General features: G+C 38.6%; 1 protein-coding gene across 1 annotated transcript in view; it reads left to right on the forward strand.

Annotated features, from left to right (window-relative positions):
• MATN2 (matrilin 2) overlaps window positions 1-27,222 on the forward strand; it is a 68,803-nt gene that overhangs the window by 29,993 nt on the left and 11,588 nt on the right. Inside the window, exons 5-19 of the mRNA XM_030445459.1 lie at window positions 682-804; window positions 6,240-6,362; window positions 13,232-13,354; window positions 17,213-17,335; window positions 17,868-17,990; window positions 21,236-21,358; window positions 21,525-21,647; window positions 22,010-22,132; window positions 22,568-22,690; window positions 24,001-24,123; window positions 24,217-24,339; window positions 24,430-24,552; window positions 24,730-24,852; window positions 25,303-25,425; window positions 25,584-25,706. Coding sequence (XP_030301319.1) covers window positions 682-804; window positions 6,240-6,362; window positions 13,232-13,354; window positions 17,213-17,335; window positions 17,868-17,990; window positions 21,236-21,358; window positions 21,525-21,647; window positions 22,010-22,132; window positions 22,568-22,690; window positions 24,001-24,123; window positions 24,217-24,339; window positions 24,430-24,552; window positions 24,730-24,852; window positions 25,303-25,425; window positions 25,584-25,706 — 1,845 coding nt within the window. The remainder of the gene's footprint in view (window positions 1-681; window positions 805-6,239; window positions 6,363-13,231; window positions 13,355-17,212; window positions 17,336-17,867; window positions 17,991-21,235; window positions 21,359-21,524; window positions 21,648-22,009; window positions 22,133-22,567; window positions 22,691-24,000; window positions 24,124-24,216; window positions 24,340-24,429; window positions 24,553-24,729; window positions 24,853-25,302; window positions 25,426-25,583; window positions 25,707-27,222) is intronic.

Consider the following 27,222-nt stretch of genomic DNA (forward strand, 5'->3'; position numbering starts at 1 on the left):
AGCCTTTTTTGTAGCTCTAAAGGATCATTATGGAGTTAAGGAGTCTTTGGGCCTGATTCTGAGCAGCACAAAGTCTCTGCTTCCCAGAGATGTCACTGGGGAAGCTTGGGGTTCTCAGAAAGTTCTGATGAAACTTTCATCAAAAGCTTGATCTTCTTTCTTCAAACATGTGTTGAACTGACCTCATTTGTCATAGTATTTTTTCTAATGAGATCTTTGGCTTGGGAGGCATAACTTGCTATCTTATTTTGCATGAAACTGAAAAAAATTATAAAACTCAGGAATGAAATATCCTTGAGTTTCTTGGTGTTGGTGTTTTCCTTTGCTTTCCCTCTCCAACCTGGTCCTCATTTCACAATTAAAAAAAATGTAATTAAATAAATATTAAAAAAAAAAAAAAAAAGAGAGAGAGGGAGAGAAACATATAGTTAAGCATCTCTACCAGGCAAGATTGGCCCCATCACTGATCATTGCTTTCAGCTGAAGAAATGAGCTCTTTGGCTTTGAGCTCCTGCTGGCATAAGACTCACTCTTTGACAGAACGTTGGCATGATGTGTGTTAACATGAGCTTGTCTCTGGAGAGCTGTTCATCCTTTCATAAATTTTATTTTGGGTCTGTATTCTACCCATGCATTGTAGGTGGTCAAAGAATTTCATATTCATGCAATTGTGTTTTGCAGCTCAGAACCTTTGTGCTGTGGAGAAACACACCTGTGAGCAGATCTGTGTGAACACTCCTGGCTCTTATGTCTGTCAGTGCTATGAAGGGTATGAACTTGCTGCAGATGGAAAGAATTGTGTCAGTGAGTATGAGTTTAACAATTCACATTTATCTCTTTGGCACAAGCCAAAGGGAAATTCAATGTAAACTAATATTCACTTTAGCCATAGAAAATTATGGGAAGCTGTCTCCTCCTGTATGAGTGGTAGATAAGGAAGAATACAAATTGGCATGTTCATAGGCCCTTACTGATAATGAATGGTGACTTGGGAAAGTTGTTTCAACTAACTTCACACAGAAAGTAACATGGCTATTATGGAACAACACAGCAGATGTTTTAATCTAGATCCATGTAGGTGGCCAGCAATGCTCTTGCATGATGTATGTGACCATTATAAAACAAACAAAGCCAGACAAAATCAGTGGCTCCTCTTCAGACAGAATTTATACATGGAAAAACTTGAAAGTGGACCATTTCTTGCCATTTCTCACTTGGTCATGCCAGGGGAGATTTCAAACTCTTTCTGGGAAGATCAAAGTCTTAAGGAAAGTTTAGCCCCCCCTTAAGAACCCATATACTGTGCCTTTAAGTTTTGCTGTGAGCAGTGAAGAAGCAAACATCAGCTCTAAGATTTACAGGTCAAAAGAGGGAGTGTGGAAATACTGTATAATAACTTATTAACACAAAATATTCTTCCCTCTCTATTACCATATAAGTAGCTCACTCTCCTTCCACATTTATACACAGTAAATACTTTTAGCATCATCTTTTTCATTAGCCTGTTAGCTGCCTTGTAAACTTTTCATCCCTTCCTATATTTTGGCAAAACATGTCTTCTGGTATCCACCACAAAAAACCCAAAGAGAACAACAGCTCCTAGTGAGTCCTTGAAAAAAAAAACCAAAAACTTATTTGTTAAGTATTCTCCTCAGGGAAGCACTTAAATGCATACTTAGTTTCAAACATATGTTGAAATCCCATGGAAGTGAATCCAAGTGAATTCCTTTCCCCAGATCTTTCACAGACCACCACAATGCTTTTGTCCAACAGCTTATTCTTTCTTGTATATTTAAAGAACTCTAACTTTCTATAATCTGTCTCTTATTGTGTTCACAGAGCTCTTACCTTATAGAATGAGCCTATTTTGGGGTGCAAAGTAGATGACAGCTTATGGAATTGAACTTCCTGCATGTAGTTTCACATGGGACGCACAGATAGGGTATTGAGGCTTGTTAGACTCTAGGATAACACATGCAATTTTGAAGAATATTCATTCTCTACTTACTCTTCAAAAAAGTCTCTCCTGCTAATGACTTCAGGATTTCAGTATAGGAGTGTTTAAATTCCCCAACAGTTTCTCAGGTTATTCTCAGCATAATTTGGCTGCTAATATACCAGCTTTAAGAACCCACTTTCCAAAATAAATATTGAAAATGCAGCTACAAATAGCTCTTTAGGCAAGAATGTCTGCTAGATATTCTGGCCCAAATTTCTACATCTAACACTCTGTGGAATTTCATTTGCAGCTAATCCTCATGACCTTTATCTGTGTTAGAATAAAGCATGTATTTCTCTGCTGTTGATTTGCCTATATCCTGATGGGCATAAATTCCAGAGACCACTGAGTATAACAGTTTTGCAGAAAGCAGTGACTTCATTAAGGCTACTGTCTCCTTGCCTCTTCCTCCAGAGAAGGAAGAGAATTTCAGTAGAACATACACATCATGATTCTCTCAAAGACCCAAAGGTTTCTTTCTAAGATATCTTAAGACTTCTAAAATTTTAAGTCCCACTAAAGTAAATGAGAAAGTGCAGGAAACTCATTTCACAGGCAGGTTTATTGAGTTCTTTACCTACTTTCTGGTGGGCTAATTGCTCTGGTTAAGGATCAAAGGCAATGCTAACTGCTTTATGGACACAGGTGTCAGCCAGTTACCTGACTGGCAATAATTAAATAAAATCACACAATCAGCAGCTTGCAACTTATCCCTTCAGAGTGACCACTGCATGCCCAGTCACTCTGTCTGTATATAAACAAACTTGTAGGCCAAACAACATTTGAAACTCTCTGCTCATTGATAAGTATGGCTGGCAGAGCACTGTCACTTTGCCTCTTTAAAAAGCTTCTTATGTTAAATGCCCTCCATTCATGTGAACAAAATCCTGTTGGTTCATGTTTGGTGGTAGTGAGCCATTCTTTCTCCATCATGCTGCTGGACACTGAGTCTCTGCTCCTGCTTGGTGCTGCGGGACACACTGTCCTCTCTTTCCTGGAGCTGGTGCTAGACTGGCTCTGTATTACTGCAGCTGTTGGGCTTTGGACCTCTCCTCCTGGCAGTGGTTTGGCTGCTGGCACCTCTCTGCAGTCCTGGCACCGCTACATCTTTTTGGCTGCTTTATAGTTTATGAGCCTTCTATGAATCTGTTCTACTCTTCACTGTGGTTTTTTCATCCTCTTTATGCCTTATTCTGTCACCTTTCCTTTCTACCCTTTTCTTCTACCCTCCTCCTTAATGTACTTCATTCTCCTAACCCTGAATAATCTATATAAACAAGACAGGAGCAAAACAGTACAAGAGAAAGGTGTCAGCAGTTCAGAGAGGGCAATGTAAGCACTCACTGCAGAACTAGTAACTGGAAGTAAAAGATGGCTCTCATCACTTACCAACTAATTTGAAGCCAGAAGATCTGGGAGAAACAAACATGGGGAGATGATAACATAATTAATTCCTTGCTCCCTGAAAAAGTCATTAATTAATGCTTTAGAAAAGTTTCTTATTGAAATAGGCATGGGCTAATATTAAACGCAGTGAGATCTCTAAGTGTTCTAATTCTAATGTGTATCTCATGACTCAATACAGAAATATGAATATAATAAAACTTTTAAAAAATGAAATATTATTCTGCTTTGCTCTTATACAAACTGTCTATTTCCTGCATACCAGCTACAGGATTACAGTACTTCAATGTAAGAAACATAGATGTATAGTTTTTCTCAGTCTTTTTAGGAAGATTTAACTCCATGGACAACCTACCTGTTTGCTGACTGGAATGCTGTTGTCAAGTTTCCCTTCTGAGCAAGTACCCCCAAAATTAAACAGTAAGCTAAAAGTAAAATGACTTTGTAGGTCAGTTACTAGTGTCAGTTTGCAAGGCTAAGCCTGTCTAGAATTAGGGCAATTTGTATACAAATATTATTGAAAAAAGGGACTAATACTTATCTCCAAAAGCAACTGTTAACAGAATGTTCTTACTTCTTAACTGTGGTAGTGGAAAGGCATTGTTCAAAGGCATTATTCAAACTGATATGCTTATTATTCTTACAGGCCAGCAGACACACTTCTGTAAGTAATAGGCTCCAAGGATGACTGTAAATGTAGAAGAGCAAGCCTGGAAAAATTAGTTATTTATGTTGTTGGATATATTTTTTCTTTCTGACCACAGCACATTAGCAGCTGCACATCTGTAAGAAGGCAAAGGTCCTCCCTCAAGAGAGTGTCATTTGAAAGTGCTTGTGGTCATAGTTGTTCAGATGTTGATAACAAAGCATTCTAAGACCTGTCCATTGTCTCTCAAACACCAAACCTGGTGAAAGACCTGGAAGAAATGTCCTATGAGGAGTGCCTGAGGACTTAGTTTTTCTGTAGTTCGGAGAAAAGGAAGGTGAGGGGTTGCTCTGGAGGAGGTTTGGTCTGGACATTAGGAAGTGGTCAAACACTGAAACAGGCTTTCTAGAGAGGTTGTCAGTGCCCTAAACCTGTCAGTCTTGAAGAGATGGTTGGACAATACTCTTACAACACGCTTTAACTTTTGGTCAGGCCTGAGCTGGTCAGGCAATTGGACAAGATGATGGCTGTCCTTTACAACTGGAACTATTCCATTCTCACCTTTATAATCTTTAGTCAGACAGTGGTAGGTATTGTGGTAGAAATGCATTTTTTAGGGTTTAAATGCAGAGGAGATAACTTTATAGAGCAATCCATGAGGCTGGTGTTATTTCCCAGGTATGATGCTAGACAGAAAAAAATAGAAAAAATTTTATTTCTTAATGTACATTTTAAACCACTTGCATGTATTTAAAATGTACTTAATTTAAGAGGAAAGCCGACTAATTGTATGATACATTATACCCTTGAAACATATGCTCAGTAACTATGTTTTTAAATGACGCTATTTAGTCTGGAAAGAGGAAAGTGCTTGCCAGGAAAATAGTCTCACATAGTAACCCATAAGTCTAATTTGACTTCATGCAACAAAAATATTCCAAAGGGTTAAAAGAAGCTCCTTCAAAGTAAAAAAAATTCTCATGTGCTTTTCTTACTAGATGACCTTGACTAAATGACTTAGCACACCTGAGTATACACGATTTGCATAGGTACAGCTATTGTAAAGGAACTGATTTCATTAAGATGAATTACTACTTCTTAAAAGAATTCTGGAGGCTCAGCAGTATAAGGTAATGAAAAAATTACTTTGTTGACAAAGAAGGGGAATCTGTCTCATTAAATGCCTGTGTGAAGCTGAGCACAATACTGTCTTCTGTTGAAAGACTCAGGTAAACTTGCTCAATATGGTCCTGGCACCTTTTTGGGTTCAGAACATCTGCTTTCTGACATGTCTTTAATTGCTTCTAAGACTTTCTTTGTGAAGAAACAGCTTCAACTGCAAAGAAATTAAAAACCATGAATAATTAAATTTCTTTAGCACTTTTGAATGGGCTTGACTGAGTAAACTCTTCAATATTACCTTGTTACTCTTTGGTAATCTATGTTGTAAATATGGGTTTGTATAATAAATGACTGGACTTACGCAATAAGTGACTGGACTCAATAAGTGACTGGACTAGCTGTGATATTTTATTTCTCTCATACAAAAGGCATGATATAAACAAAATGTCAGTGGATAATATCAGCCTGAAGCTCTCAGCTTCATAGCTGCAGCTGCTTTGTCCAGGATGAATCTGGAACACATTAGAGGGAATGAATGTACTGTGACAGTCCTCAACATAAAAGGTATTGCCACGGGTCTCCTATATTCTCAGGCTGCAGGGACAGCTCTTAAGAACTGATACAGCTGAGAGGAAATGAAGGAAAAGTAGAGAAGTTCCAAAACTGGGAGCGGAGAGACAGAAGAAAGAACTAAATTGACCAGATTTTGCTACACATTGGTCTACAGTTGAGAACATCTGAACAGAGTTACTGATTCATGTATGGTTTCCAGGTCTGAGAAAACATATGGAGAAGGCTCCTGACAATCTGAAAAATTATTAATGTTTGAAGGGTAGGAGAAATTAGCAAGCACTCATATCAAATCTGATTAACCCACTGGTATTGAAAGTGCACTACTTTTTGCAGAAAGTCTCTTCAGGGCAGAAATTATTTCAGCTTTTCCTTTTTTATATAGCTACTGTGTATAATAAAAAATAATAAAATATATGTGTATAATAAAAAATATCAAGGCATAATCAATCTAATTATGTTATTCTAATTGTGCATGCTGGTCTTGTTCTCTTTCAGTTGTAGACTACTGTGCTTTGGATAACCAAGGTTGCCAACATGAGTGTGTTAACACCAAGGACTCCTATTACTGTAGATGCCACCCAGGGTTCATTTTAAATCCAGACAAAAGAACTTGCAGAAGTAAGTTGTGTTAAGATTTAATTATGAACACTTTGTGATATTCTTCTTTCTTTCAGTTCTCAGCATAATATTCCCACTGGTCCTGGGAACACTGAATAATGCATCAGATGTAGAAAATGTGATAGTGCCCTGGAAGCCAAAGGTTTTGAAAGCAATGGAAGTTGTTTTATTAGGGTAGTTTGGTTATTTGGGGGGGGGGGGGAGGGTGTAAGGGTAGGGGTCCCTCTCATGAACAGGAAACTTTTAACATGAAACTTGGTTCCTGTTCAAGAATTCAACCAAACCCAAACTTTGTCTTGCATGGTCTCCTCGATTATCCAGATTTTTCAGTTTGACTATCATCTCCTTAGCTGGATAAACCAAAAATTCTGTATGAGAAAATTTATAATCAGCTTGGTTTATAAGACACGCTAAAATTAAATAGAGTAATTCCATAATCAGAGGAAACATTGCAGCCTGTTTTCCTATGGATTTTTCTCAAGAGAGTTCTTTGACAGTGTGCCAAAGCTGTAGCAGCACCACTATCTTCTATCAAGCATTCAGGTTTGCACCAATTTATAATAAATTTATGGCTCTGTTTGCTTTATATTTGTCAAATTTGATTGATAACAAGCTAACAAGCTCAAAAATTAGGAGTGGAATTAGAATTAGGAGCGGATATGGAGGGGAACTTAGAGACCAGATGATACTCTGGCCAAGGCTTCCCATAATTGGGAAAACCAGCTAAAACCTCCACAGGGTTTAATGTTGTAATTCACCTTTAGGAAATGTGAAAGGGAAACCTTAACATAACTTCCTAGTTACCTTCATAAATATGGGCCTCAATAAAGACATTTCTCTCCACTAGTTTTAGGTTAGTGGAACTGCTGATGCCAGTGGTGAAATTAGGCAATATTATTGGAAAATGTTGAAAAATATTGAAAAACTTTCTAAAAAAAAAAGCATCAATATAGCACTGCATTTCTGTGCTTTTACAGCTTTGGGTGCATTTCAGTCTGCGTGACAAGACAAGAGGCTGTTAACCCACAGCCTCTATTGTGTATTATGCTTTGTATCTATTTCAATTAGAATTAACATTTAGAAAGAAAGCATCTAATCCAGGCTGTACATCTGACCTTATCAAGGGAAACAGACATACACTTCTGGGAGGCAATTGCTTACACAAATTTATGGAAGTGCCTGTATTTTCCTTGATTGTGCAGGGAGCCTGGATGACTTGCCAGAGGAGACACATAATTTTTAGATAGTCAAAGTCAAGGGAGGTTAATTTCCTGACTCCTCAAGGGACAGAGTCCAGTTTGTACTGGTTCACATTGCTTGTAGATTGAATGGACTCACTCAATTGTCAAGTATCTGTCATCTAAGGTCTCTGTTGAGACCTTCTTCTCCCTTTAACTGGGAGGAGAAGGGAAGGGATTGTTCCAGAATTGGACTAAGTATGTCAAATGCATCTGGGCCTTGCAATACACCTTGCTGATCCAGAACCTGACCTGCAGACTGACTTCCCAGCTTGACCATGGCCTTGCCTTGCCACTACGAACCTGCCCAGTGATCACTGGGCTGTGCCAGACCTTGGCTGTCTTCACCAGGAATGGCCTTACCTCAGTGACTCATAGAATGGCTTCAGCTGGAAAGGAACTTAAAGATCATGTAGTTCCAAACCCCTTGCATGGGCAGGGACACCTCCCACCAGACCAGGTTGCTCCAAGCCCCATCCAGCCTGGCCTTGAACACTTCCAGGGAGGAGGCAGCCACAAATTCCTTGGGCAACCTGTGCCAGTGTCTCACCACCCTCACAGGAAAGAATTTCTTCCTAATGTCTAACCTAAATCTAGCCTCTTTCAACTTAAAATCATTGCCCCTTGTCTTATCACTTTACCCTTGTAAAAAGTCCCTCCCCAGCTTTCTTGTAGGCAATAAGGTCTCTCCAGCATCTTCTCCAGGCTGAACAACCCCAGCTCTCTCAGCCTGTCTTCACAGGAAAGGTGCTCCAGCCCTCTCATCATCTTTCTGGCCCTCCTCTGGACTCGCTCCAACATCTCCATGTTCTTCCTGTGTTAGGGGCTCCAGAACTGGACATAGTGCTCCAGATGAGGTCTCACAAGGGCAGAGTAGAGGGGAAGAATCACCTTACTCAACTTGCTGGCCACACTTTTTTTGGATGCAGCCCAGGATACAGTTGGCTTTCTGTAGTGCAAGTGCACATTGCTGGCACATGTTGAGTTACTCATCAACCAACACCCTAAAGTTCTTCTCCTCAAGGTTATTTTCAGCCCATTCATGCAGGCTGTCTTCTGGCTTGACCTCTGACCTGCCTCCGCAGCATGTACTTGTCTGATCTTCTGGACTTCTGGTTAAACCTGACTATCATTTCCAGACCTGCCTAGCTCACTTTTCTTGGGTAGTGCGGGGTGGTTCCTGTCTGGGAAGGCCCTATCACTACTCAACTCCTTGCATCTTGGCTCTCCTTCCCTTAGGGAGCAGCTGGCCCATGCCGCTGCCTGACAGCAAGTTACTTTCAAGTCTGAACAACTATGGGGTGTTTCCAGCCAAGGTGGAAGGTGTAGAACTTTGCAGTTCTTTGCTTATCTTCATAATGACATTTTCTGGCCCAGTCATCAAGCTTATCAAGGTTCTCTGTCTTGAAGTTCTGCTGTTTGCTTTCAGTCACTGTCCTTTGTTTAGTATGAGCCACAGATTTGCTTAGAGTGCACTTTGTGTCATCATCCCTGTCACTGATGCAGATGTTTAGCTGTGTGATCCCCAGTACTGTTCCCTTTACCCTGTGGTACTCTGCTCATTATTAGCAACCAGCCTGATGGGAAGCCATTGATCATGATCCTTTGAGCCTGGAAAATTTTCACTGCACCTCACAGTTTCTTTCTTCCAGCCTATGCTTTCTTCTAGCCTTTTTGAAAAGATGAACGTAACATTGGTATTTTTCAGTTATCAGGCACCTCTCAGTCCTTGTGAACTTTCATATGTGATGGGCTGTGTTGTCACACCACCTCCCTCTTTCAGGAAGGTGTCACCAGTGGTGACATGGATTTGAATATATCCAGTTTCCCTAAGAAGTCTCTAACTGGTGTCGGTAGAGCCTCTCCTTCCCAAAATGTGCTGGTACACATGGAAATCTGGTAGCAGACCTTGGCTGTGGGAAGCAGGAATGAAAAGGGCATTATTTTTTCAGACATTTCTGTACTGTTCATCACTAGGTTGTTTCCCCAGCCAAAAGACCTACATTTTCTGTAATTTTCATTTTGCTACCAACATATTTGCAGACTTATTATCCTTAGTGTACCTCAGCAGTAAAAGGTCCAGCTGGGCTTTGTTTCAGTCCCAAAGTACCTAAGCAATGCTTTTATACTCCTCTTTTTCTCTCAGTCCTTTCTCCTTCTACTATTTTCCATCTTTGTGTTTTAGTTCACCAAGAAGCTCTTTGATCTTCTAAGCAGATTTTCCAGTACAATGGGGTCATTTTTTCCTGAGCTCTTAGCTAGTTTTCTTTAAAAATTATCTAGCTCTCCTGGACATCCTTTCTCTCCTTGGCTTTTTCCCAGGGGATTCTTCCTAGCGATTCCCTGAATAAGCTGAAATCTGAGCTTGTAAAATACGGAGTCAGAATTCTGCTGTTTCCTCTTGCAGCCTTCTGGATTGGCTCATCCAATGCTCCTGGTCATAGCAGCAAGTCAGGAAGAACATCACCCTTCAAGAATTAGGGAGTTGTCACCAAGTCTGTGCAGAAACCTAATGAGTTGCCTGCACAGTGATGTCTTATTCTCCCATTAGGTGTTTGGGTGGTTGAAATTTCCAACATGAATAAAAGCCTGTGAGTTGGAGGCTTCTGCTATCTGTTTGTAGAAAGTCTGATTCACTGTATCCTTTGGGTCAAGGGAGGGTGACAGACTCCATCACTACATTCCCAGTGTCATTTCCCCTCAGATCTTGACCAGAAAATCTCAACAGGCACAGCTATGGTTTCATGTTGGATCTCTGTGGAATGGAGAAGATTTTTAACATGTAACACAAAAGTACACTGCTCCACAAAGCAGTGCAAACTGGGAGCCAAGGATGGCTACAGGGTTTTGGTCCCACAGCACCTAAATAAAAAGAACAAAATAGGCCCTAGAACAGTAACTAGGCTCTGCCAGCAGTTCAGTCATCACCAGACAAGTTTATAGTATCAAGAGATATGTCAGGTAAATTCAGGAAATCAAGTCAGCCATTCAGCAGGTCAGGATCAACAAAACAAGGCTAGGCACAGGCAAGAACCAAGGGTGAGAGCCTGACATTAAATGCAGCTCCCAAGCCAAGGGGCAGAGGCCACAAACAAGGCTTCTCACAACTCTGTGCATCTTTGCCATGTTTATCTGCATTCTGTTTTGCTGCAAATGCTTTAAATTAGTTTAAAATTACGAGAGAAAATTCCATCAGGTTGCAATTAGGGAAAAATCAAAGAGACTGAACATAGTCAGCTGTAGAGATTGATTTAGAAGGAGCAGTCAGGAGCAAATACTATGGCAAATCTTTCTCTTTCAAGTTGTATGCCCTAAATCTAAGCATGAATAAAACTTGTGGAGGCACTTTCCCTTATACTTGATGTCTTCTGAGCCTTGCTGATGAAATAAAGCATGAGTTAAAGAGCTGTCTAGCTCATTATGCTGCGAAAGTCAAGACAGCATGAGAGCTCTTCAGAGCAAAAGTGTCCCCTAGCTCCCATATGTTATGAATCATGCTGGCTTTGAGTCAGCATAAACATTATGAAGAAAGAGATTTAGATCACCGGATTTGAAATGTTTGTAAATTTAAAACCTTTAACATAAATCTCTATGTATTTGGCTTATGTGCTGAAGCTCAAGGATGACTGCCAGATAGTCAAGACTCAGACCCATGCCAAACCAGTTCCCTGCATCAGCAAGGAGGCCTGGGCCTGGGACAGCAGCCTCCAAGGTCTCCTGATTATCTCAGAATCCTGGCTTTCCTTTCAAACATAGAAAGCAAGCTTTTATTCTTGTGGCTGCAAAGAAAAGCTTGAAAATGTAAATGTTATCAGTACTGTCAAGGATGTCTGACAAATGCTTCATCCGGGATTTCCTCCAGACTTCTTAGGATGAAATAATAAGGAACATGGCTCGTGAGGGCAGCCACACCAACGCCAGCAGAGTACTCGTGTGGCTGGAAGAGAGCAGCAAATTCAGATTATCAGCCAGGCAGGTAGAGGTTATCCCTAGCTATGATGTTAACTATTAAGAGGACTTTTGCCACTCTTGCTGTTCCTCTCAAGAGGACAGACAGTGGCTTCTGCTACTGCAGCTTCTCCTGCAGCAGTTTGGGGTGCTGAGCCTCAACTCTTGTTCTTTAGGGAAGGCTCCTGTTTGAGTTGTGGGTGGGTTCATATGAGCTATAGATAGGTAGAGGCCTTCTGTTAGCATCCTTAATTTGGGCTGTGTTAATGAACAGAAATCTGTGAAATCTGTTTTAGTTCCCAACGTAATAGCCTCAAGGTTTCAACAAAGATAATAATATATGTTTTTCAACTCTTGTGGTCATCTTTAGAACCAGTTATCCAGGAAGTCTGTCCTGCACACTTGTGTTAGCAAGGATTTGAGCAGGTAAATGCAACACAGCACTGACCAGGTCCAGAAGGCATACACCTGTATTCCTCTTGTGCACAAAAATGGCTTTATGGATTCTTTCTCTCAGTGTACTCGTGAACAAACCATATTTTCAAATTTATTTTTTTTTTAGTAAACAGATAGACTATTCCTGTGTTATCTATGTGTGTATATGCATCTGCTGTCATAAAAAGCTTTGGAAAAAAATGTCTAAGTATATGGAGTAGAGTTCATAAATTGATAAGATATTCCTCTTAGGTTTTCTTAGAAAGTCACATTCTACTTTGTTTATCCCCAAAATATAGCTGGTTTATTATTTCTAGGGGCTTTCATTATGTATAAAGGCTCAATTGCATTAACCTGCCACACATACAAGGAAGAACAGTTCCTACCTCAGGAGGCCCGTTACCTCTGGGAATAATAGTTGACCTCTGTCAGTTTACAGGTTGTGTAATGAGGTGTTCAGAAGTGTGTGGATGTCTTTAAAAGTGTGACTTACTTGATTTGTGGCCTGTTAGTCTATTCTTTGCAGTGCTGAGGGGTTAGGATCATTCTTGCACTAGTATAAACTAATTAATTACACTGCATCTAAGGGAATGTCAGACTTTTTGACTTCATCAATAACAATAAAATCCCAGTGCTCCTTGCAGAATTGCTTTTCTTGTGAGGGTACTTTATACACAAGAAGTAGCTATCTCTAGACTGCTTATCTTCCCTTTCATGAGCATTTTAAACAGAACTATATAGCAAGCCCCCAGAGTTGTTAAAACCCCAGTGCTCCTGATGACCTGATTGTCCTGCTTTGATCTAATGCACAGCCTTCAAAAGCAAGGTTGTGCATTTAATACAGATCAAGTCTAACATGCTCAGTAAAATAAAGAGGCAGTTATGATATGGCAGTGTGTAGGACTTATCTGCAAAATGTTAAGAAATATTTAAGATTCTAACTTTTCTACTGCATGTAGTACATGTTTTCCTGAAGAATCTGTTCAAGTATATAGGGTTGATATATATATATATATATATATATATATACCTAAGATAACAGATGGTTTACCTCAGGTATGCCTTAAGATAACAGAGATTTGGAAAATAAATAAAATTTTGTTTTCAGAGTTTTAAGCAGTATGGCAAAAAGTCAGAATAGTGCCTGGGAAAAAAAAAGGCCAAAAAAAGAAATCAAAGTAGCTGGTTTTTACCTAACTTATTTCTGAGGAATTATATTCCTCACTGTCACAATTTTTTTCCACTTAGGGCCAGACTATTGTGCTCTTCAGGACCACGGCTGTGAACAGGAATGTGTTAATACAGATGATTCCTACTTTTGTCGATGCCAAGAGGGATTTACACTTAATCCAGATAAGAAAACATGTAAAAGTGAGTAATCCTCTGGACGTAATAAAGTTTATCTGCTTTTATTTCCTAAAACTGCTTTTCCTACTGAAAGTATAGAAGTTTTCTCTATAATTAAGGTTGAAACAAGTGTTTATTTAGAAACTTGAATTTTAGCTGTGCCAGTCATGCTGAAAAAATATACTGTTAGCTGGTTTTTAAACTATAATAGATGTTTTCAGAAGACATGTTTGGAAACCTGAGCAGTAATACAGGAACTAGAGTGGCTCAAAACCAGTAAATTTATTGCTTATTTGAAACTTTCTTTTTCTTTTAGGGACACAAACAGCTTTTATTTAAAAAAAAAAGTAAAGTAAGTAATCTTGCTTTCTCCAATTAGTTTAGCCAAAGACAGATGTATTTCATTAGCTTGGGAAAGTTTTGGATAGGTAACATAGCTATTAAAATCTAAGTCACACACAAAACATTTTCCTACAAAATATGTAAAAACAGAATCAGCCACTTCAAGGTTTTAAACCAATCACAGATGTTATTTACTTTAAACAGATTTTTGTGTTAAAACTCTTCTTGAGTGGGGGCCTGGAATCACAGCAGATTTTCAGTTTTGTGTTGTTAAAATTTAAGGAGAATATATTCACCAAAATAAACTTGCCTGACTCAGTTCTTGTGAGGGAGAATAGTAGTGCTGATATTTTATGAATAAGAAGCTTGCCTGGAGCAACATAGTTATTTTTATAGACCCTCATAGAGTTGATCTGGTTTTGGAACTATTGTCTTTCAGTCTCAAAGATGCATTCTCATTGAGCATCTTTGTCTACATGGTGCCATTTTAACAGCAATCCATGCTATTCTTGTGTTTATTATCTATATGGTAATTTAATACATTCAGGTTTTTATTGATTGGTTGTGCCTTGGTGAGCACAGGAACAAAAGAAAAGCATTGTGTTGAATATTTATTGCAAAAGATGTAATTGCTAATTAAAGGCAAATTGTAATTCCCATTTGGGTTATTTTTCTTTAACCTTAGAGGGCTTTGGATTTGGCTATAAACCTGATGATGTTTCTAGCATGAAGTTACTATTCCAGATCTTGTAATAATAAGGCTCATGACGGATAATCTTGTAAAATAATGCAGAACATTTGCATATATGCCCTCTTTATATATCAGGGATCATGCATCACTAGGAACTAGCACCAGGCATTCCTTCTTCACCACTACGTATGACTTCTGATGGGCAGGTCTATGGGATTCAAAACATCCTGTGCAGCCAAGTATTTGCAATGTGTTCTTAGATCCTCAGCTCACTCTTGGCTTTAAGAGGTGACCAAAGCACAGAATCCAGTCTGATTTAAGTAAAGCAAGTTTTTCTAAGCCGTTTTACTTAAGAAACCTTTATGGCTGGCTTGAATCTGTTACTGGATTTCCCTCAACAGAAGTAAACTTCAGCATGACTGTGAATTTAAATGTGTTGATGTGGAAGAGTCATTTGTGTGCAAATGTCATCCTGGATACACCCAACAACAAGAGGCAATACATGCAGAAATGAGTTTGTCTCATCAAGTGCAGCAAATAACTAAAAAGTAACTGCTGGAGGGGGCGAGGTGTGAACAGAATGAGAAAATGCTCCTGGGTCCCTTTTGAGAACTCTCTGAGCTTTGCAAACCTAGGCTAATGTGAAGTCCACCACAAGCCCAGTTCAGTGAAGTAATGCTATTGTGAGATGCCTGATCCTATAGAGAACTAAAGCATCATCTTCTTCAACCCAAATAGCTGGAAAAATGTGTTCAGCCAAGGTGATTAGCACAGTGGCATTGCTTACTGTTTAACATCTGTATCATTGCTATGGGCAGCACAACAGATACTGATGGATGCTGATATGTGGGGATATGTAGACACCTCTCTCCTCTATGTCTGTGCTTTCAGTGATCTGTTTGATAAAATTTCCTCTTTTATTAAGTATCTTACTAAACAAAGGATCAGTGTTGCACCAGAAAAATGCAATAACATTGCCCACTTGATGTAACCCAGTTATTAGAAGATACTTCTATTGCAAAGAACCATTTTGCACATAATCTGAAGTATTGGAAGCATTTTTTTCATAATGTACTTATGACATATTGTTCCAAAGGAACACTCAGTCACTGAAATTAAAAAGAAGTTGATAGGCCAAGGAATAATTATTTTTAAATAAATGTTTTGTTACAAAACCATATTTAGGGAAGCTTGGATGTGTTGCCCAGGCTGAGAAATTTTTAACAGTTATGGGTTTAGTCTGTTGCAAGTTGAATATCTAAAAATTATTGTCTCAAGACACTCATTCTTTTTAGGATGACTGAACCTTCCCCTGTCCCTTTTGCTTTTTACTTTTTTTTTTTTTTACACATGTAATGAAGCACAAATGATGACCAAATTTACAGTTATGTTAATTTCTAAAGCCTGGTGATTAGCAGCTTTGTCATTAGTCCACTCTTTGAAAAAATGTGTTGAAAAATTCTGACAGAACCCAGTTTATTTAAATGCTAAAACTCACGTTATTGTGGGTTTGTATTGTAAAAGACAGTGCCAAACAGATGTAATTCTTCACAGATATTGGAGGGGGAGGAGGTATTTTCTTTTTTTTCCATATTTTTGGTGTGCTCTGAGAGGTTACATAAGCCTCTTCATAATGAGGTAAACACTTGGAAAAAGGAGAATGTTCCAGCTGGAACTTGCTTTAGCTAGTAAAAGCTGACACCTCACCTCCACTTGTTCAAGCCAACAATATCTCTATCCTTGTATAATGGTAAATCTGGACAAATTATGCAAAATTATGCAAACTCATTGCTTAGTTAAATAAACTAATAAAAGCAATATTTTGAACTAAGTAATTTTACATTAAGTACAGATTTTTTTAAATATAAACGAATAGCTTCAGACATGCCTGCTCACATCTGTAAATGATTTGCAAATGAAGACAGAGGAGACTGTGTTTGTGTCTGATGGAACTCCACCACTTCTGATCAAGTTCAGCTAAAGTCATTTGGGCATATATAACTAAAAATAGCCATGAACAAGTTGGCAATTAAATGTTATAAGGAAGTTCAGTAGAAAGCCTTTTGCCTAAAATGTGCTTTTTCTGTACTTACAGAGGCAGCAGATTACAAAGTACACCTGTAAGTGCATGTGTCTCACCCAACTGCTTTCCTGTTCATACTATGAAACTGTGTAATTTTTAAACCTCTCTCTCCCTTCCCTCACCATTCATCTTTCACACAAGCAGTTACATACAAGACTAAAAAATTATTCTGTTTTATTTTACTTGGAATAGCAATAGGAAAATCAAAGAAAAAGGATCATATTAAGACACTCACACTCACAATATTTATTTGCCCCCTGCTAGGCTTCAAATGCTTGAACCTGTTGGCAGTTTTAAATCAGTGATTTCTCATCCTGTTGAAAACTAATTTACTGATTATGAAATAATCTGAAAGCCATCATTTCAAGAGTTACTAATATTCATACTTCCTGTCTGAGAAAATTTTATGGTGAACAAGAGTCTTGCTTTTTAAAGAAAGTGAGGATGAATCTGTGGGTAAGACCAAGCAGGACTTTAGGATTCTCCCTTCACTCCACTTTGGGTTGGTTTCCATTCGTAATTTTTGGCAAGGGTGATCTGAACTTCCTCAAGTTTGTCATCTGCTAAGTGGGGTGGTTGCATTAGCAACACTTTGGTGTTGTTAATTCACTCAGGTTACTCAAATAGGTGAGGAGACTTGGTAAATAAAAGGCTGTACTGCTCTTTTTTCTTTCCTCTGCAAAGGTATCATATACTAACTATACTGTCATACTGTATGCATCTAAACTTTGAGTGTGATTTCTTCAATTATTAACACAAATCATAGGTGTGGACCACTGTGCTGGAAGCAATCATGGCTGTGAGCAACTGTGCCTAAATACTGGTGTTTCCTATGTGTGTCAGTGCTCTGAGGGATATGTCATCAATGAGGACCTGAAAACATGCACACGTAAGTCTTGTGAGAAGCTCCTTGGTCTCAGCTCACCTGGGAATGGCTTCTGTCTTCATCCAGGGAAGAGAACACACCTTCAGTTTATTCTTACTGTCTGCATCTTGATAGTAGTTCAAAAAAATATTAGAAAGCAGAAACAAACAGAAAAAGGATTTAGGAAAGGATATGTGTAAAGATAACGAAATCATCATGTATTTAGAAAAGTTTTGGAAGATCTGTTCTGATCCCCAGCTGTTGACAGTTTTTCAGTCTCATGAGTGATGTGTCTGACTGACAGGTCATCTTGACAGCAGTGTCCCTCAGGCAGACTGCATCACTTACCAGGGGCAGGAGAAGTGAGAGTTCCAGACTGAGGTTTACATTTTGCTTGGGAACCCTTAATAAGTGAACTAAAACTGCCCTGATGGCACTCCACCTTTTATAAATGATCTCTGAGAATGCAGTTCAATGCATTTATATTTACTTGCTTGTATGTGGCAAATACAGTTTCATTGTTACATTTTTTTAATAACATCAATTGCTCCTACAGGAGTTGACTATTGTGCTTTGACTGATCATGGCTGTGAACATTTGTGTGTAAATGGTGACAGATCCTATACTTGCCAGTGTTTTGAAGGATACAGGCTCCGTAATGATGGGAAAACATGTAAACGTAAGTTACTATTCTGCAACTCAGAGCTACATCTTTATTACACAAATAGAAGAAATCTGTAAGGTAGGATTTTATTGCCCAAGTGCTGTTGACCAATGTAGTTTCAAATTCTCAAGGACTGCAAAAGTTCATAGCTTTTCCTTTGGTGTTGTGTTTGCCAGCAGTATGTCAGTACCTTTGGGCATGCTAAGGCATCTAAAGTGGTATTTAGTGCATACATTTAGACACCTGAATCAGACCCTAAATGTCAGTACCATTTAAAAAGTAGCCCTGAAATTGGAATGTTATGGATCCAAAGCTATTTTATTCTGACTTACATCCTTATATGGATATATATTTATATGGATACATGGATGTATTATTACAACTCTCATTTTCTTCTCAAATCAATATCAAACAGATATCATGTTTCTAAAGTCTTATATAGCATGAAGCTTGTGATATTGTTAATGGGAAGTTCCTGTTGTCCAGCATAGATTGAGTATGATTTCAAAAGAGATATCACAGTTGTATTACACATTTGACTGTATTATGCAGTGTTGATGAATGGCAGATATAAAAAAAAATTCATTGCAAATTTTTCTCTGTTTCTATATTTTTGATCACAAAATTATCAGAAGAATCAAGGATAAGTCTGAAAAATGCACAAGCACTATTTTGCAACTGTAATCCCAATAATATCCATAGATCTCATCAACATTTGCTGTTAAAAAACATACAGAAAAAAAATTATAATAATCCAGAAATTCCCATGACAAATTAAAAGCTCTTTATTCTCAGTCTGTTTATCACAGCAACACCCTGCTTTGTTATTCCATGCAAACAGAGACAAATTGTGATTGTCTCAGAAAGTACTGACACTCTATAAGCAAGTTAAATGTTCTGTCCCTGTAGAAGTCCAGAGGGATCTAGATAGATTGGAGCACTGGATAATAATTAATAAGATGAAAATGAACAAGTCCAAATGCCAGATTCTGCACCTGGGACAGAGTAACACCAGGTGTGAGCATGAAGTGGGAGAGGAGAGGTTGGAGAGCAGCCCTGCAGAGGGGGATCTGGGGGTGCTGGCTGGCAGCAGGCTCAGTGTCAGTCACAGGGACAAACCCCATTCCCTGCTGCAACAAACACAGCACATCCAGCCAGTCAAAAGAAGTTATTATCCCCCTGTATTCAGTGTTGGTGCAGCCTCACCTTGAGCATTGTATGCAGTTCTGGGCCCCACCATTGAAGAAGGATGGGAAGGTCATCTGGAGGAGGACAACAAGGCTGGTGAAAGGGCTGAAAGGAATGTCCTGTGAGGAGTAGCAGAGGATTTTGGGCTTGTCTAGTTTGGAGACAAGGAGGCTGAGGGGAAACCTCTGTCACGGTTTAACACTGGCCTGGCAATTAAACCAAGTGACAGACGCTCTCTATTAATCTCTCTCTCCTCCTTGATAAAGAAAGGAGAGAGAATAAGGGAGAGAGACTTACGGGTTGGAAACTAAACTACACAACTTTAATGAAACAGTAATGATAAATAGGAAAAATTACTAAATCTATACAAATATACAGGAAAATGGAAGCCACATTCCTCCCCCCTTTTCCCCCAGTAACTCTCATGTCACCACCAAGGCTGCAGGGCAGCCCTGGGAAAGTCCAGGCTGGACTCCTGGAATCAGCAGAGTCAGGATCTGGAGGCAGGAACACACAGATATGGGCTGGCACGGATCAGGACCACAGGCAGAGGAACGGATGGAATCCTTCCAGGATGCTGGGTGAAGGAAGGGAGGCAGGAAAGGCAGGAAGGGCAGGCAGCTGGAAGCTGGAAGCAGGAAATCAGGAAATCTGGCTTGGCCTTCGTGATCCCGCAAATTTATACTGAGTATGATGTATATGGGATGGAATACTCTGTTTGGTCAATTCTGGCATCTATCTTGTCCGTTCCTCCCCAAAGCAGGGCTGCAGATGGGACCTCTATTCCTTCTGGAGGGTAAAAGTTTTCCTCAGAGCTGAGCAGTGTCCTTGGCTCTGCACACCAGTCTCTAGCAGTAACTATAAACATCAAGTGTTATCAGTCCTAGAAGCAAACACTGTCTGAGAAACTTGCTGTTAATTTCAGCAAGTGCAGCTACTTACAAGAGACTTAGCTAAAAGCAAAAGTACAAGACAGAAAATCACCTTTATCCTGGCCCAAACCAGGACAACCTCATTGCTTTCTACAGGTTCCTGAGGTGGGGATGTGGAGAGGAAGTGTGATCTGATCTCCTCTCCCTGGTATCCAGTGGTAGGATGTGTGGGAATGGTTGAAAGCTGCTCCAGGGGAGGGTTAGGCTGGGTGTTGGGAAGTGTTTTGTTATGGAGGGGGTGGTCAGACACTGGCTGGTCAGACTCATGCTTCCTAGAGAGGTGGTTGACACCCCAAGCCTGTCAGTGTTGAAGAGGCATTTGGACAGTGCCTGACAACATCATTCAACTTTTGTTCAGACCTGACGTGGTCGGGCAATTGCACTAGATGATCATTATAGATCCCTTCCAGCTGAAATGTTCTAATTAATTCTAAGTCCTTGAAGGAAAATAACAGGTTTAGGGGCAGAAGTGAAAGCAAGATCCTATTTTATATATGATTAATAAAATTTTTTATTATTATTATTTTATTGTGAAATAGGAATTGTATTTAAACTTTACATCAGAAAACCCAACTGAACACCTGCCTTACAAGTTATAGCTGAGCTGACAATTTTCCAGAATTTCACAGCAGGATCACATAATTTGTCTTTCTCACTTCCTTTAAACGTTACATACACCAAACTTTTGTAATTCTGCCTTATGGAAAATGACAAACACTTTCTCACCTTAAGCAGGGGGGAAAAAAAGCATAACTATTTCAGGTTTGAGCAGGTTCATTACTGAAGATAAAAATATAATGGTAGAAAAATCTGTTTCTCATCAAAAAGTTTACTTAAAATGTGGATGTAGGATTTAGGTGCCTTTGGATCAAGAATCTGCATATTATGCACAAATAAAATTCTACAAACTGTAGAACTGGGACAGTGCAGTTTTACTTAGAAGTAAGGTTGTAAAATTAGTAGGACAAAGATGTATGTTTTTGTTACAACAACAAAAAGACGGGAGGTACTGTAAGTGGTTTGCACGACTGAGGCTGATATACTAGCAAGGGCAAAACCATTCAGTAGCTGGGAACTGTAAGACTTTGAACATTTTGTCCTTAACTAATACAATTTTTTTACCTGTTAAATTGTTCCCAGGTAAAAATGTCTGCAAATCAGTCAACCATGGCTGTGAACATATTTGCATTAGTACTGACAATTCCTACATCTGCAAGTGTCGTGAGGGATTCGTTCTGAGAGAAGATGGCAAGACGTGCAGAAGTGAGTGACTGGTGTCTATTGAACATTTTTGCATTTGCATCAGGCAAGGAAAGAAAGGTTTTTTTCAGTTCTGACTGGAAAAAAAACCCAAGCCCCTCCCTTTTGAGATACACATTTTTTTAATGTGTTTTCATTTGAATTCTCTATTTGTATCAATCATTCCCAGGACGAGACATCTGCAAATGGGTCAGCCATGGCTGTGAGCATGTATGTGTTAATGAAGGTGACTCTTATGTTTGCAAGTGCCATGAGGGTTTTCTCCTGAGAGAAGATGGGAAAACATGCAGAAGTAAGTACCCTGATAATTACACACAGTCTTTAATCTACACTGTGTAGATTTGTGGAAGTGTTGTAAAAAATATACCACCACCAATTTACTGTTATAATACAGGAGTAGTATTGTTGTACTTTCTAGAAGCTTGTAAGAGACTCTCAGGACAGAAATAGCATATTTATTAGCCAAACTTCCGTGACTGCAGACAAAAAAAGACTCAAAAGTTTCCAGGTGTGAAGATTTAGAAGTGTTTGTTGCCTAAATTTCTTCCCATTTCTTCCAGTGCTATCACTAGGCCTAATAAAAGCTATTACTTCTCCTTGTTTGATGCGTTTGCTGTAGATGTGTTTTAACCATTTATCATCAACTATTCTCAGATCAAGACATTTGCAGTTCTGTTGACCATGGCTGTGAACATGTTTGTGTTAATGCTGAGGAGTCATACATCTGCCAGTGCTATGAGGGATTTGTACTGAGAGGAGATGGAAAAACATGTAGAAGTAGGTATTCTTATACTTAATAGAAGATATTTTTTTTGTAGTTGGTACATTTGTAGACATGTTTTAAGTACTGGCAACCTTATTTTTTTTTTCCAGATAAAGATGTTTGCAATTCTGTTGACCATGGCTGTGAGCATGTTTGTGTGAATACTGATAGTTCATACATTTATGAAGGATTGTATTGAGGATTTTGTATTGAGGGAAGATAAGAAAACCTGTAAACATAAGTTATTTTATGTCACTGTATTGTTTGCACTCACAGGTCTACTGAAGAAATATATTTTGTGAGAGGTAGGTCTTCTAATGGGGCATTTTCCCTGACAAAAAGCAGGATACATTCTTTCTGTACAAGGAGCTTATTACTTTTAGTCTTTAAAGGTTTGCAGATGCTCTCATTCATCAAACTGTAGTAAATAAAATCTAAATTATTCCTAGATAAGGACATCTGCAAGTCAGTCAGTCATGGCTGTGAACATCTTTGTGTTAATAATGATGATTCATACACTTGCCAGTGCCATGATGGATTTGTACTAAGGCAAGACAGGAAAACGTGCCGAAGTAAGTAGCTTATCAGTAAAAGAAGAAATTTCATTTTCCCTTTAGTAGATAATTCACTGATTCATTGTGGTCAGAATGTAATATTGTTCTACTTAGATCATAAGAATTCTATGACTTAATTATTGTTTAAACTAAAGATAAATTTCAGAAAATCAGGCAATTTTATGGTTTGAACGTAGCTTTTAAAATGTGAATTAAATTTCTAGATTGAGGATGTTGAGCTTTAACCTTTAGCACAGGGTTATTTTAAAATGCCTCATTTTACTTTATGGGTTGAAGTTCTAATTGCCACTGTGTTGTTCTGTGATTATGCATGCAGATCATGACTTAAACTGTTCTTTAACTGCTAACTTTTACTTAGATGAGGATTTCTTCTTTATCTGCTATGATGGGATCTGCATTACATCTCTTTGTTACATCTCTTAAATGTAATGCTTGTTGAGTTAGAAGATTGTCCTCTGTCTTGAGAATTTTTTTACTGACAGCATGAGGCCTCCAGGTAATTTGGCTCAGACTGACATATCTTGTAAAGATATGTTTTTCTTCTCCACATATTAAACCGAAGTATTTTGCTGAAAAGTCAGTCTGAACTTGTCTGTCAATGCCTGCTTTCTATGTGAAGGTAGTTCTCCATTAGCAACTGAGGGTGGGTTTTTGTGTGTGGGTTGCAGTGGAAAAGAAATAGGGAATTCTGATAGATGGCTCAGTTTCCTTCCGTACTTTCTCCCCATCTATCCTTCTTGAAGAGGATTTAAATAACTGGTTTTAACATTGCAGTCACACGAATCCTTCCATCAATTTTCAGCAATACCAGCTAGAATTTGTTTATCCTTACTTTTAAATAAGTAGTTCCTATTCTTCTGGGGTTTGCTTCTGCAGACTCTTAGAACTGATGTAAAGTTGCTAAAGAATTATTTTGCCTTGTTCCCTGTGGTGTTTTGTTTAATTTTGTTTTTAGCAACATGTATTGGTGCTTAAGACTGTACTAAAATATTCCCTCCTTTCACTGTTGCTGCTCTCAATGTAAAGTCCTTCTCCTAAATCTAGCCAGATTAATTCTAGAATTATTTATTGCCAGTGGGAGGCCCCCAAACTGTAAAATTCTTTCTGCTGAGATGGTAAAGAACTCAGGCTTACAAGGCAGCTTACAAGCTGCCTATCATTTAACTAGCCAGGGATTTGCTTTCAGTGTGCAGTTTTCCATCTTTCTTTGCTCATGGGATTACACTCTCCCCCTCCCCCCTAGTCTTTGTATTTATAAAAAGAGCTTAACTGGAAAACTAAATTTAATATTATGTAAATATTCCCAGGAAAGGATATTTGCAAATCTGTCAACCATGGCTGTGAACACACTTGTGTTAATGCTGGTGATTCATTTGTTTGTAAGTGTCAGGAGGGATTCCTGCTAAGAGAAGATGGGAAAACATGCAAAAGTAAGTAGTCTGATATTTATTAGCATACTCTTCTCCTGCACTTATGGTTGTATAGAAATGCATTAACCAGCAAGAGCTGTCACCTGTTTTCAGATAAAGATCTTTGCAAATCAGTCAACCATGGCTGTGAACATGTTTGTCTTAATACTGATGATTCATATATCTGCAAATGCCATGATGGGTTCCTACTGAGAGAAGATGGGAAAACCTGCAGGAGTAAGTAGCATGAGAACTTAATTTGATGAATTACACAAATAATCAAGGTCTCTGCTGATGTATGTTAACTACCAGCTCTTCTGTTTGCAGACAAGGATGTCTGCAAGGCAGTAAACCATGGCTGTGAACAACTTTGTGTGAATAGTGAAGATTCCTACATCTGCAAGTGTCATGAAAAATTCATACTGAAGGAAGATGGAAAGACATGTAGATGTGAGTAGCTTGATCTGTAAAAGTATGAGGCTCAAACTTTTATTTGAGGCTTTTAAGCTGTTGTGGCTGTGAGCATTTCTATGTGTGTATGTTTGTGATTTCCAACTATTTGAGCTGGTTAATAAGAGATACTATCTCTCCCTAACAAACCTCACCTCACCAAATCCATCCACTCAGATAAAGATGTTTGCAACTCAGTTGACCATGGATGTGAACATACTTGTGTTAATACTGATGATTCCTATATCTGCAAGTGTCATGAGGACTTCATACTGAGGGAAGATGGAAAAACTTGTAGAAGTAAGTTCTTTAATCTTTGTTTGGTACTTCCTCATCTGTTGATGGAATACACTATCCAATGGCAGTGTGTTATTTGTGTCTTTAGAATCAACTCAAGTTGAAGTGAGCTACTTCATGGAAGATTATTGCCTTAGTTTTTTTAGATTTTGTAGAAGCTATCTACCTAGCTAACTGTGATAAATAAAATTTTCATTATTCCAAGGTAAAAATATATGCAAAACATTCAACCACAGTTGTGAACATGTCTGTGTTCCAACTGGTGATTCATCCATGTGTCAGTGTCACACGGGATTTATATTGAGGTGAGACAGGAAAACATGCAGGAGTAGCTGAAACTTACATGGGGAACATATTTTTTCAGGCACAGAAGAAATAACAGAATTAATTTCACTAAACATGTTCATGCCTGCTTTGTGTTTGAGAATTTGCATTTCTCTTAACAATTCTCAGGTAAAGACCCGTGTAAATCTGTTGACCATGGGTGTGAGCACGTGTGCATTAACAACAACAGTTCCTACAGCTGTCAGTGCCATGAGGGCTTTGTCCTGAGACAAGATGGGAAAACGTGTCGAAGTAAGTAACTCAGGATGCCTCTCAGCAACTCTTCCCTCACGTTGCCACATCAATGAACAAAGGTGTTGCACTCCTCATTCTTCAAATATAGTGTTTGGAGTCCTTGAATTTATAAATATGTTAAATAGAATACATACAAATATTTCAATTTTTCCTAGATGAAGATGTCTGCAATTCAATTGCCCATGGTTGTGAGCATATTTGTGTCAATAATGAAGATTCATACATCTGCAAATGCCATGAGGGATATGTACTAAAAGAGGATGAGAAAACATGCAGAAGTAGGTACATTTTATTTTAAAAACATTTGTTTCTTCAATTTCTAAAGTTACTTGATCACTCTTCAAAAAATGCCTCACTTCAAAAATGATCTATTATTTGAAAGCTCAAAGCATATGTGAGTGTGATGGAAAATGTTTTGAACAACTAAGTTTATGCTCTTCTAAGCAAAAAACCTAACAAACCAGGACAGTTGTTTTGGTATAGCAGCAAGTATGATAATAATTCTTACCAAATATCAGGAAAAAAAGTCAAAGTCAAATCTTGTTATCAAGGAATGTGCTCTTTAATCTGATTAATATATTGTGGAGCTTTAATCTTTACATACTGCTTTTAAAAACTTCATTAATTCTATTCACTTATCTTCTAATAAGGCATGGTTAGAGTATGACATGGTTTATCTCATCACCTCTTAATACTTGGAGGAGAAATTCTTCTACTGAAAATCAGTGAAAATATGGATGCCTTAGCTGAGGAGACTGTTATTGCCAAAATAATGGCAGCATATTCATGGTGATCTCAATCCTAACTAAAACCATTCACCATGATCTGCTGCCCTGTCCTGACTTAGATAATGATATTGAGGTGGTTTTTGATACTCATATTCATTGCATTTCCATTGCCTTAGTACACATGACACATCTTTTCCCCAGATATCTACAGAAAGGAATTCTTGAACAGTAGTTTTAAAACAGAGATATTGTCTAAGAAAAAAAGCCCAAGTTTTAAAGCTGAAAATTCCTTGCTCCTACACTGACTTGATAACAGACATATTCAGCAGTTTCTGGAGTCAAAGTAACTTCTTCTGCATAGTTCTCATTTTACAAACATCAGAAATGAGTGGAGCTCAGAGTTAATTTGGTCCAGACTAAGATTTACATCTTACATTCCTGAACATGGCACATTCTTCCTGAGAGTCATATTGATCAAATAGGAGGATCTATCTATCTGTCAAGCCAGCCCCTTGCACTAAGCACTCAAGTTGATGCCTGCTGGAAAAGACACGTAGCAGAACCAGGCTGCAGGTTCAGACATTCTCCAGTCCCCATACTCCCTAATCTTGTCAGGGATGCATGGTGCCTACAAACTGCCTTGATATTTACATGCTCACTTGCCAAAAAGTATGAGGACTCACTGCTTGTCAGTCTTCTGACCGACTCCTAGCTTTAAAAGCTAAACCAGGAAAGGTTAATTTCAGAAATACATAAGCCTTCTAATTACAAGATTGTTAGAGAATTAAAAAAAAATTACAAACTATTCTGATCCATGTTTAGCATCTAGGCTCAGTTCTGGTATTTACTCTCCCATCTATATTTTTTGTACTGCTTTTCTGCCACTAGAGGTTTAAATTTGTGCTATAAAAACTCTGTTGTCTGAATTTGGTCCCCAGGCTTGACCCTCGCCCTAACCTTTAGGGCAGGCTAGCTAACCCTTCTCACTCAGACTTCACCAAGCTCTTAGGCTTTTGCCTCTCTGTTCCCTGCCACTCCCAACAGAACTAGATTTTAATCTCATATA

The sequence above is a fragment of the Calypte anna genome, chromosome 2 (genome assembly GCF_003957555.1).
Source record: "Calypte anna isolate BGI_N300 chromosome 2, bCalAnn1_v1.p, whole genome shotgun sequence".
Classification (NCBI taxonomy): Eukaryota; Metazoa; Chordata; class Aves; order Apodiformes; family Trochilidae; genus Calypte; species Calypte anna.